Source organism: Hypomesus nipponensis, chromosome 26, assembly GCF_054491055.1.
Source record: "Hypomesus nipponensis isolate SF chromosome 26, ASM5449105v1, whole genome shotgun sequence".
Classification (NCBI taxonomy): domain Eukaryota; kingdom Metazoa; phylum Chordata; class Actinopteri; order Osmeriformes; family Osmeridae; genus Hypomesus; species Hypomesus nipponensis.
Genome location: NC_140386.1, coordinates 7315625 through 7326803, shown reverse-complemented (window position 1 = coordinate 7326803; position 11179 = coordinate 7315625). Strand labels below are relative to the sequence as shown.

The 11179-nt window shown below is 50.0% G+C and overlaps 1 protein-coding gene across 2 annotated transcripts; it reads right to left on the bottom strand.

Annotated features, from left to right (window-relative positions):
- Nucleotides 1-1528: 1528 nt before the first annotated feature.
- Nucleotides 1529-6595, bottom strand: nr2f6b (nuclear receptor subfamily 2, group F, member 6b). 2 transcript variants are annotated; one of them, XM_084692934.1, is made up of 4 exons: nucleotides 4684-6595; nucleotides 3672-3766; nucleotides 2016-2612; nucleotides 1529-1874 (listed from the first exon to the last, which is right to left on the bottom strand). In XM_084692934.1, the coding sequence occupies exons 1-4, from the start codon at nucleotides 4950-4952 to the stop codon at nucleotides 1600-1602; spliced, it is 1236 nt and encodes a 411-aa protein (XP_084549060.1). In that variant the 5' UTR covers nucleotides 4953-6595; the 3' UTR covers nucleotides 1529-1599. The 2 variants fall into 2 exon arrangements, with proteins under 2 accessions (XP_084549060.1, XP_084549061.1); XM_084692935.1 differs by having other exon boundaries at nucleotides 2016-2609.
- Between the last annotated feature and the right edge of the window lie 4584 nt (nucleotides 6596-11179).

Sequence of the window (11179 nt, the reverse complement as noted above, 5' to 3'; positions counted from 1 at the left end):
ACTAACGTATTTGGATTTGAAGACTTAAGTTTTCCAGAATATTTACATTTTCCATCATTGGTTTTCTATTCTAGTCGAAATACCAAAACGGTTTCAACTCCTCCTTTTCAAGTAGCCTCGGTTATTTGGCAGGACATGCATTTGTCACATTACTCAGCAGTCCATGGCAACATTGCTCAAAGTTTGCACGTCATATAAAACATATATACCATAGTGCCACACGTGTCGCACGCCCTGTAGGCTACACCTTAAAGGGCTAAGTACCTTTAAATACACTGTGAAATCATCGTATCGACGGCCGTCGTACACATATCCACAGCCTGGTTGAAAACCAGCTATAGTCTATTAACCTGGATCTCACCACACACTGTAGGTGCTGTGTTTGGAGGAGAGCCTTGGTAATCAATACGGCTGCACTCCCAGATGCTACTTACATGGGCTCAGTGGAGATGTCGGAGGATTACTTACAGACTGGCCGTTCGATGCGTTGATCCCTTTGTTTTAGTCAACTATCGCAGTCGTCTCTGAGATCTCAGTTTAACAACACACGCTCTGCGATCCGCTTACATGAATAGTTCACTATACAATCTTTGTCTCTGATATAAAACTTGAGGTAATAGTGTAAGATAGGGCAGACACCCTGAGACCAGGATGTACTTAAGTTTTCATACATTCACCTCTGCTCTGCTCCGGCGTCGCCTGTATTATTGTGTTTTACCGCTTCACGTCGCTAACATTCCGCTATCATCACACAACCCAAACATCGACAATCTACTTGGAGCACTGTTCACGAAGGAGCCAACAACACCATAAACAAAAAGGAGTCAGACATAACCAATACAGAGAGAAAAACTATTGTGTAGGCTACAGTTAGCGAACAACACCCAAAAAGAACTGAGTTGTGTCGTCACGCTGGGGGTGTGACAACAGATTGACAGAGCAGGGGGTCACACAGAGCCTGGACTCAACAGGGGTCAAGGTGGGGGATCATAAGGATGGAGGGTTCAGGGTGGAGGTTGTAGGGTGGAGGGTTATAGAGGTGGAGGGGTCAGGATGAGGGGGTTGTAGGGGTGGAGGTGTCAGGGTGGTGGTTGTAGGGGTGGAGGTGTCAGGGTGGTGGTTGTAGGGTGGAGGGTTATAGAGGTGGAGGGGTCAGGATGAGGGGGTTGTAGGGGTGGAGGGTTCAGGGTGGTGGTTGTAGGGGTGGAGGTAGTAGAGGCACAAGGCCCAGAGTTAGTCTTTGTTTCTGGGACTGGGTTGCAGCCAGAGTGAGATGATCGAGGATCAGACCGAGATAGAGTCACATGGAGACATAGAAACAGGAAGTGCTGCACACGTAGGGAACCTGTAGGAATCGTTTAGTGCTATTCTTGGGGAGAATCCTGTGTGGGGTGCCAGCGGGGATGCGACACAGCTGGGTCCACCGGAATACTGGGGTGCACACGACAACATCTCTGTTGGATCTCTCATCACGTCAGCCTGGCCCGTGAGGGCGAGGGGGGGCCCAGTCCTGGGGGACGGGGGGGGGGCCAGGTCCTGGGGGGGGGGAGGGATGAGGGGGCCCAGGTCCTGGGGGGAAAGGGGGGCGACAGGGCCAGCTCACTGTCCGGGCGCGTAGGGCCAGCTGATGGAGCTCCCGGACAGCTGCATGTCTCGGATGAGCGTCTCGATGGGGGTCTTGCCCACCAGGCGCATGAAGAACAGCTGGGAGATGAGGCTAGCCGGCACGGCGCGCAGGGCAGGCAGGCGCAGCAGCAGGCGGCCGAAGCGCTGGGGCTGGCCTGGGTACTGCATCCTCTCGTACTCCGTCAGAGCCACCTGGGCCTTCTCCTGCAGGCTCTCCACATGGGAAGGGTCGGTCAGACCACACGCATCTGGGGGGACGACAGACAGACATGACAGTGTTAGAGATTTCCTGTTGTGTCGATGTGCTTTCGCCAAAAGCCAGTTCCCTCCCGTTCAGTTCCCCTAGCAGAGACCTAGAAGTCCGACTCCGTCAACGTTCAACCGCTCACCTGGTGAGAAGAGGGCTATGGCTTTGAGGCAGCTGTACTCGGCAGAGTCCACCTGCAGCCTGGTCAGCTTGTCCACCTGGTCCTGGAACACCCTCACCTGGTCCATGAAGGACACCACCCTCTCCGCCGACATGGGCGAGGAGTGAAAGCCGGCGGCGGCCAGGAGAGGTGCCATGTGCAGCGGCAGGGCGGACTGGGCGGCGTTCAGGATGAACAGCTCGCTCCAGCTCAGCCGCAGCAGAGCCACCTGCTCCGACACGGGCAGCTCTGGGAAGTACGGGATGTTCCTGGCCCACTCGATGGTGCTGAAGAGCAGGCGGGCGGCCAGCTCGCAGATGTTGTCGATGCCCATGACCGAGGCCCCGCCGGCGCCCTGCATCTGCTGTTGCGGCTGGCTGAACGGCTGGCCGTAGCGGCTGCTGGGGTAGGGCTCGGCGCGAAGCAGCTGGGAGATGAGCTCCGACACGGGCTGGCCGTTGAAGTAGTCTCCGCCCACGCCGCCGCCGCCGTGGCCCGCACCGCCGCCCCCGACCCCCCCGGCCAGGGACGTGGGACTGATACCGGAGTGAGATGGAGGGATGCGTCCGCGCTGGACTGCTGAAGGGGGTGAGGGAAAGGAGAGGAAGGAGAGAGGAGAAGCGGCGAAGAGAGAGGGTGAGGAAGACGCCTGTGTTAGACCTTCTTGTAAAGTGTGCCGCTTGGCAGCGACGTGGGCCTTTTGGCATAAACACGCCTGAGTCGACGCCCTCGCCAACCTAAATAAGCTACTACTGACACATGAGATCCGAGGGGTTTGGCTTTTGCATAAGACCGGGAGGCTCACTAAGAAGATGTGCTGTAGATTGGGGCCTGGATCGGGTGACAGTCCACTGCTGCCCTGGTAGCATGTTGTACTCCTGCCAAGCATGCTCAGTAGAAAGAGAGCGTGTCGGACGTACAGAGGCCAAAAGGCCCTACTTAACGGAGCAGTGAAGGTAATGCAGGCGTTTCCAGGTAATGTGGAAACAGTTTACCCCGCGTCAGAGTGGTCAGACAGATGCATTAATAACCTGGCTGAATATAGAAAGAACTGCTCTAGTGCCAGCTCTGTGCAGGATACACGCGTAATGTCTGTCGTGTCGGGCATGCAGCTTTGGTATGGGTAGATGCCTATGGCACAGTGCCCTTCAGTCCGGAAGGACGTAGGGCAGTTTGGACTGTGCTGGTGGGTGGAGATAGGGTCTCCCGCGAAGCTCAAGACAGATGAAGTATCAGTCTTGTAGTACTTTTTGTGAAGTTATGGAAAGGTTTGTGTTTACCGCTTGTAAAGAATCCACGGAAGCTTGCGACTAAACAGCCGCAGCTGGAACGTGTTTACCGGAAGGTTCCACTGTGTCAGGGATCTCGACAGACAAACACATCTGGGTTTACAGTGTCAATATTTAGCTAATCGTACGTTGTTATTATTAGCCCTGTTGATAGTAGTGCTTTCATTATTTGCGGTTGTCTCGTTTTGTTGTGACTTAAAACATGTGGCCTGGCTGGACTCTGGGTCCTGCTTATTTGATGTAAATATGAGTGGAGGCCCCTAGGGACAACCCTAACCCCAACCCCAACCCCAACCCCAACCCTAACCCTAACCCTAACCCTAACCCTAGGGAGGGATAGGTGAGTTACCTTCTTTACGCATGCCTACTCGGAAACATTTCTTCAGCCGGCAGTATTGACACTGGTTCCGGTGATGCTGGTCGATCTGGCATTCCCGATTCGACCTGAAGAAGAGGAAATAACTACCTTTAGACAGAGCGCAGGACATAACACAAACCCCAGAGGTCGATTGAGTTATTTTGGGACTTTTCACAAAAACACAAACAATTCCATAAAAACCAGAGTGTACACCCCTTTACTACGGTAAACACGGAAACCCAGCGACGCCACGCAACCCTTACGATAACAGAACTATGTGAGTGGGACTTGTTTGAAAAGCCATCGAAATGGCTGACCTTTGTCAATCATCTACAAACGCACTCTTGATGCCTTCCAGAGGGCAGATTGACTGACGCTTCTGAGAGGCCCCCCCTCATGGCCACCGTCGTGGTTGAGCTGAGGGCTAAAACAACTGGGCGGACAGCGTAGGCTGTGGAAAGCTAACACAGGGATGTCACGGCCCCTTAAACACACGGAGGTGAGCGGAAAAATGGCAGCGAGCTGTAGCATCGCAAGAATGTTGACCTTCTACACGGGAGAACATCTTTACATAGGTGACCTTGAGGCTTTTCATTCTGGTCGTGTGAGCGTGTGAGAGGTTTGAGGGAGGAGTGGAATGATTGGATTTATATTTATCTGTTGGACGATGACACAAGTGTTGAACAGGTTCTGTTGTGGTTTTTAGGCATGCTAGCTGCTGTCATGCCAATTAAGGACACACGTTCAACACGACATTGTGAATACATACATAGGATCATTAAAAGTAGATTTGGATTATTTTCTTTACAGTGATTGGTAAAAAATAACGAGTTTCAAATGACAAATCCTGAATGCACATCCTGAAAGAAAAAGTTTTAAAACTTAAATATGTTAGGTGGAAGGAGATCACCCACACACCCATGAGGTTCGAAGCACTCGTGTGCCCCCCCCCCACACACACACAAACACAACACACACACCCCTCTTCCAGCATGGCGCTCACCTGCAGGAGTAGTTGAGGTTACGCCTGATGCTTCTCTTGAAGAAGCTCTTGCAGCCCTCGCAGGTAAACACCCCGTAATGCTTCCCACTGGACTTGTCTCCGCACACCACACAGTCCACCACGCACACCTTGTCCTCGTCCCCCACCTCCACGTCGCTGCTGCCGGCCCGCGGGGAGCTCTCCTCCTCGTCCCCCTGGAGGTAAGCCTTGTCCCCAAGCCCGTTTGTGTCCCCGTTGGGGTTCCCCCATCCCCCACTCACCATGGCCATATCTGAGCCACACGGCCAACACTAACACAGCCGCAGCCTTCCGGCTCCTGGCGTTTTATTCCCCCACTGGAAAAGGTTGGAGCTTAAAAAAAAACGTTTTCCAAACGCGGATGAAAACAAAAAGGTTGGGGTATGGCTTCTGTTAAAGCAACCGTCCGGAAGAACGGAAAAGTGAGATATCTGATTCCTTCGTCTGACCTCTCTCTCGCCTCCTGTCTTGTTCAAATGACCCGACGAAAGTTATCTGCTTTTTTTCTCTCCAACCGTGACGTTGTTCTTTATCTTTTCTTCTTCTTCTCCTTTCTTCCCATTCACTCCTTCGTTTTCCCTCTGACCTCCAGTCAATGACTCCTCCCGCGGCTTCACAAAACTTCTAACACAACGAGTGGTTCAGAGTTCAGGCAGGAGAAAAGGGTGCAGCATGCCCTTTCACAGGAAATAATGCATTACACAAACTCTCTTGCTCTGCTAGCTACCTCTCTCTCCCTTTCTCTCTCTCTATACCTTTCTCCCTCGCTCTTTCTCTCTCTCTCTTTCTCTCACTCCTCTTCTGGAAGGAAGACTCACAAATCACAAGCAGTCTGAAGGGCGAAACAGAGCCTCTCTCAAGAAGAAGAGAAATACCTCATCACTCCTCGTGCAGCGCTACTTTCTCTCTGGAGGAGCAGGTAGAGAGACTGCCCTACTTTAACGTCAGACCAACCTCTCCACTTAGTGAACTAGTCCGACCAGTCTTGGCTGCGTGTTGAAAGCGTTATCTATCAATCTGACAGCACCAGTTGGGCCTATCTCACTTCACCTTTGAAAAAAAAACTGGATGATCTCTAAGGAGGTCATTTCAGCTTCAGAAGTGTCTGATGTGCCACAGGGCTCAAAATATTTGGAGAACCTTGGAAACGGAATGTTGCTTTTCAGCCACCCTTGAAATTTTCAGTCTGCTGACGAAACTCAAACCAGACTAATGTTCAAAGAAAATAAAAAGCTTACATCTTAGATGTTCCCAAACAACATGCTGCAGACAGGCTGATCCAGGCAACAGGCTGACTGAGTCTGGGCTTGCCTAGATAAAAAAACACAGTGCTCCTCTTGGCCCCCCCTCCTGCCTCGTTGGGATCAAAGTTCAGCCAACTCCTCTCGCGCCGCAGTTTGTTGCGAAACAACACGCTCGCTTCTTCTTCCTCCTCTGACCCCTTCTTCTTCTTCCTCTGACCCCTTCTAACCTAGTGCTTCAGGCATTCAAATGCCACCCCCCGAGAAAGAAACACACACGGGAAAAAAAACTAGAAATTGAAAAAAAAGGAAAAAACAAAAAGATTCCTCGGCTTTTAAACACATGTGGAACCTCCTCTCAGCATGCTTCCTTGTACGTCTTCCCTTCTCTTACCCTCCCTTGTTTTGTCAGTGCTTGTCCATCCAGCAGTAACGACCTGAGGCCTAAGCCTCTGTGCTTCCCCGTAAGATAGGCTGGGTCCCTGCCTTCTTCTTCTGCTGCTTGGTCATTCTCTGGGCCCTCCTTCTGGCCTCCGGAGGAATAAATTAGTCAAACCAGATGAGGGGGGAAAAAAAAACACGGTCGCGGACGATCTTGGCGCTGTTGTGCAGAGAAGCCTTGAGAGAGCCTCTCCTGCTCTCCTTCTCTTCTCTCTGCCTCTCCCTCCCTCTGTCCCTCCCTCCTTTAGACCAGTAAGTAGGAGAGAGAGAGAGAGAGAGAGAGAGAGAGAGAGAGAGAGAGAGAGAGAGAGAGAGAGAGAGAGAGAGAGAGAGAGAGAGAGAGAGAGAGAGAGAGAGAGAGAGAGAGAGAGAGAGAGAGAGAGCGTGTGTGTGTGTGTGCTCAGGGATTTGACACTGCTATTCAAGCCCTCCGGTTGCCATGACACTCACTACCTTATAAGGCAATTGGAGTCAAAGAGCAGAGAGTGGGCTGCGGTGTAGCACACACACACAGGCACACAGACACACACAGGCACAGGCACACAGACACACACAGGCACAGGCACACAGACACACACACAGGCACACATACATACGCACGCACACACACAAAGAATGCTACTGCTGCCTGCTCCCCCCCCCCCACCCCCCTTTTTTAAGCCCTGACCCCAGGCTAGCCTCCAAGCACAGAGAAGTTAACCCCAACAGTCCCAGGACACAAAGGGGGGCCACTGGGCAACACACCAGGCGCACGGCAAAGCTTTCTACTGCAGTTTCATGTTCCCTCTAATCCAAAGGACTTCCTGTGACTTTGTTGACCCAATAATAACAGGAAGGGGGTTCGGTCAAGGAACTTGTCTAAAGGTTAAAGTGTCTATTCATATGTCTTTCACCCTTGTCATCAATACCAACTCCATGTCTCTCTTGCCTGGTGAATTTGTTATACATGTATTTCCAAAGTATCCTGTATCCTCTTGAATGGGAAGTATTTGCATAGGATTCTCAGTATAGTATGGACAGGTTGTGTTTTGCTTCAACATTCTCCCGCATTGGTCTGACCCCCCTCGCTCCTCTGCCATCCCATAATGCCTGCCTTCAGACCCCTGTCTCTTCTCAAGCATTGAGAAGAGCCTTCGCCATGCCGACCGCATTGTCATGTGAAGGATTGCAGAAGAAGCAGGACAGAATAAACAAGTGAGCCTGCAGCGAAGGGGGTCGGATAACAGCCGGGTAGAAAGAGGAACAGAGTCTGTATTCACAGCTGCCAGCTTTGCCCTGTCTGCTTCAAAGCTCCCCCATGAAGCAAATAACGCTTCTGGGCTTGTGTTCATCACATGCTTCCTCTGTTTTCTCCACATCATGTAGAAAAAAACACTTGGTCTTGAGTTGGGGGGTTTTGGTCGCTGTTGATTTGAGTCAAATGTTACATCGGGTATGTTGTCCTTGTAGTCTATGAATGACATCCAAACAAGGCGCAGGGGGAAGCCATTTTGTTTGGTCAGGAAGGTTAACATAGGCCAAGCTGGTTAAGCAGAATGAATATACTTGCAAGTAAGTTTTACTTGATGGATAGGGAATGGATAATATTTTTTTCTGTATAAATGTAATGGGCAAGACACTGGTCTGCAAGTAAATCTCTACAGACTGTAGATCGAGAGAAATTCATTGGATGAATTGAATCTTACAATCTGCCCGTAACCACAAGAGTTAGCTAAAGGTTTGGACTGCCTTGTATTGAAAATGAGAATCCGATGACCTCTCTGACAGAGTTTGTTTGTTTTCACCCGCATCCCAGGAGAATTTGGGTGGGGGTGTGGGAGAAGTGTGTGAGAGTGTGTGTTCAACTGTTGTCTTTGTGCGAACGAGTGTAGTGCATGGCTGCATATGTGTGTGTGTGTGTGTGTCCTTTGCTCTTTGAACTGCAGGTCAGGAATGCAGCTGTTCCCTGCATGAAGCCTGGCTAACCTGCCTGTGCTTTCTCAACCAGCCCTGAAGCCGCTGACTGTCACAGGAAGACAGTCCTATGTGTGAGAAGCACAATGTGGGAAGTTTCTCTGCCTGATAAACCGATCACTGAACATTTTACAGTAAACACACACACACAGCAACAATATGGTCGCCAAGAGCTACAGTGGTCATCTTGTTTGGAGACAATTAGGTTCCACACGTACTTACTTAATCCTGCCAAATGCAGCATTTTAATCTAAAATGTCTGGACAGTGCCCTGGGTAAACACAAGTTAACAAGTAGCCCACTAGCAATACAAACCATCCTTTAAACTTTTCTCCGGTAAAACCCCCGAAACAGACAACGTTTCTGGTGGAACTCAAACAGCACATGGCCTCTATGGCCATGTGCTGTCCCAGTGTAGGAATTCAACCAAACGGGTTTCAACTTTAACTGTGCGGTGGACCTTTACAGAGTAGATGAGGAAGAAGCACATGACTCCCAGCGCCTTCCTCATTAGCTTGGATGCCCTTTGCCCCAGAAAAGTCACACTCTCGTCCTCCACTCTCTCCTCTCGCTTCGCTTTTGCAGGGCCTTTGACCTGAGGTGAATGACGAAGAAACATAAAACAAACACGGCAGTGAAACCCGCCAAAGAAAACCATCTGCTGGAAGGACTCCCGAGCAGCACACGGTGTCCAATCAATATTGACCCCCCTGAGACAATGTACACCTCCTGGCCCCTTAGACAAGACCTGCTGTGGATGGTGGGAAATGTCCCATTTGTTTGTTATTCAAAAGAGTTCCCTCGTATCTTGTCAAAAAGATAAGCCATTGTTCAGTGGAAGGTGACTGCGCACTTCTGCTTTTGCTCATGTACTGTCTGAATAGAAAGTGTTTGACCTTTTTATATGTGTTTCGTCACAGTGAAAGATACTTGTTTTTAATTATTAAATCAGACCGTGAAGAACAGTGAAGAACTTTATTTACAATGTAAAAAGGAGATGCAGGCAGAATCATGACCCTGATATAATACACTTGTAAATTTCAACGATTCAATACCTCACTTTTAGGAAACAAGGTTGCATCAAATCAATGTCAAAACATAAAAGCAAGCCATCGGGTGATCGTGACCTACTCTGTGACTAATAAGTCTTCAGACCAGGCATTAGCATAATACCCAACAACAGCCACAACAATTTCATTCCCGTGTCAATCTCCAATCTCCTTTAAATCAGGGTCTGCAATCTGTTGTTCAGTTGTAACTGTACAAGCATGGGGAGAGACTGCATGAAGGTCACCCAGATTATCAAGTAGGCAGAATACTCCCCTAATGAGCTCAATAAAGATTTCTATCTTCCTCTCTAACTGGATAAGGAAGTACAGGGCCTTCCACCCCCCGCAACCCCCGCCCCCCCCACACGAGCCTGTACTTCTAAACACCTCTTTCCCGTAATCCCTGTTACAAGCTGTCCATCTTAAAGACATCATTAGGTCAGTGGCTGGCCATGTACATTTATCGGGCGCCTGACATGATCCGGTTAGCCCACGCTCGCCACTGAATGGGTTCCCTCCGCGCGGCCCAGCTTCATCAAAGCCTGGTTTCGGTGTTGACATCCCGTTTCCACGCATCGTGGTTGATATGATGATTGAATATAGTGGCGTACCACGAATACATTTCAATGTGTCCGATGGTAGAAGGGAGGGAGACTGTTGGGGCGGGGCCTTATCTGTCTGGTCGCTTGGATGATGGGATTTGTCTGGCAGGAGTTCGTTAGGTGTCATTAAGTGAGTAGACGACAGTACAAAGTGGATGTGATAGCGGGGTGCGATGGAGGTCACGTCTCCTGCTTTGCCACGTCAATCGAGTCCCTCTCTGACCCCCTCCTGAGCAGGCATGAGAGGGGTCAGGATGATCAGGAGATAGTGTCAGGCCAAAACTCTCATGGGGGGTGGGGGAGAGAGAGGAATAGAGAGGGGGGGGAGGAGGAGGGAAGAGAGAAGGAGAGAGAGATAAAGAGAGGGAATGAGAATGAGAGGAACATAGAGAGAGGCAGGAGAAGAGAAAGGGAGGGAGGGAAGAGAGGACAGAGAGAGAGAGAAGTAGAGTGACAGAGGGAGGGAGGCATGAAGAGAGAAGGAGAGGGTGAAAGAGGGTAAGGTCACGTCTGGGAGAAAGACCAGAAGAGAGTGCAGTCTGTGATCTCTTTATACAGCCAACCAGGACATCTTATTCGTATGAGAAATGGACGCACAGAGTAAATGAGGTGACCTTAACCCTATGGGTCACTGCCCTTCTCTTTGTGTGTGGACATGGATGTGTGTGTGTGTGCCTGATTGTGCATGTGCGTGTGTGTGTGTGTGTGTGCAAGTTTTTGTGTGTGGTTTAGGGGGATTTCATCAGTCCATCCCCCACTGACTGATTGACAGCCTAAGTCATTGTCCAATAACGGCTTGGGTACTTTTCCCAGGATCAACTGTTCCCCTATTCTTAATCCTCCTACAGAAGAACTGCAGAATTACAGGGATGTCATTTGATACACCACACCTTATTATCTGAATGTTGGATATCTTCAACAAGGGTTCATAGATTCTTAATAGATAGTGTTGACTATCTTACATTCGTAATTCCCTTTTCATGTCTTGGTATTGTGCATAAAACATTGGAAAGGGGGAGACGGGGGTACTTATTCAACAAATGTACCCTGAAACAAAATTGCACAACATTCTCACAGTGTCCTTCACTCAGGCTGCAAATCCATGACCGGAGATATGTTAAGGTTCAACGACGACCTCATATCTCAGGAAAAGGAAATGAGGGGCTCAATCTACCGTGAACAACAGCAACCC

What these genes read in the sequence shown, in the direction of transcription:
- nr2f6b (XM_084692934.1), bottom strand. Translation starts at nt 4,952, where the DNA reads ATGGCCATGGTGAGTGGGGGATGGGGGAACCCCAACGGGGACACAAAC. An exon ending in AGTAGGCATGCGTAAAGAAG is followed by an intron (nt 2,613 to 3,671) that starts GTAACTCACCTA and finishes CACCCCCTTCAG; the next exon opens with CAGTCCAGCGCGGACGCATC. An exon ending in CATAGCCCTCTTCTCACCAG is followed by an intron (nt 1,875 to 2,015) that starts GTGAGCGGTTGA and finishes TCGTCCCCCCAG; the next exon opens with ATGCGTGTGGTCTGACCGAC.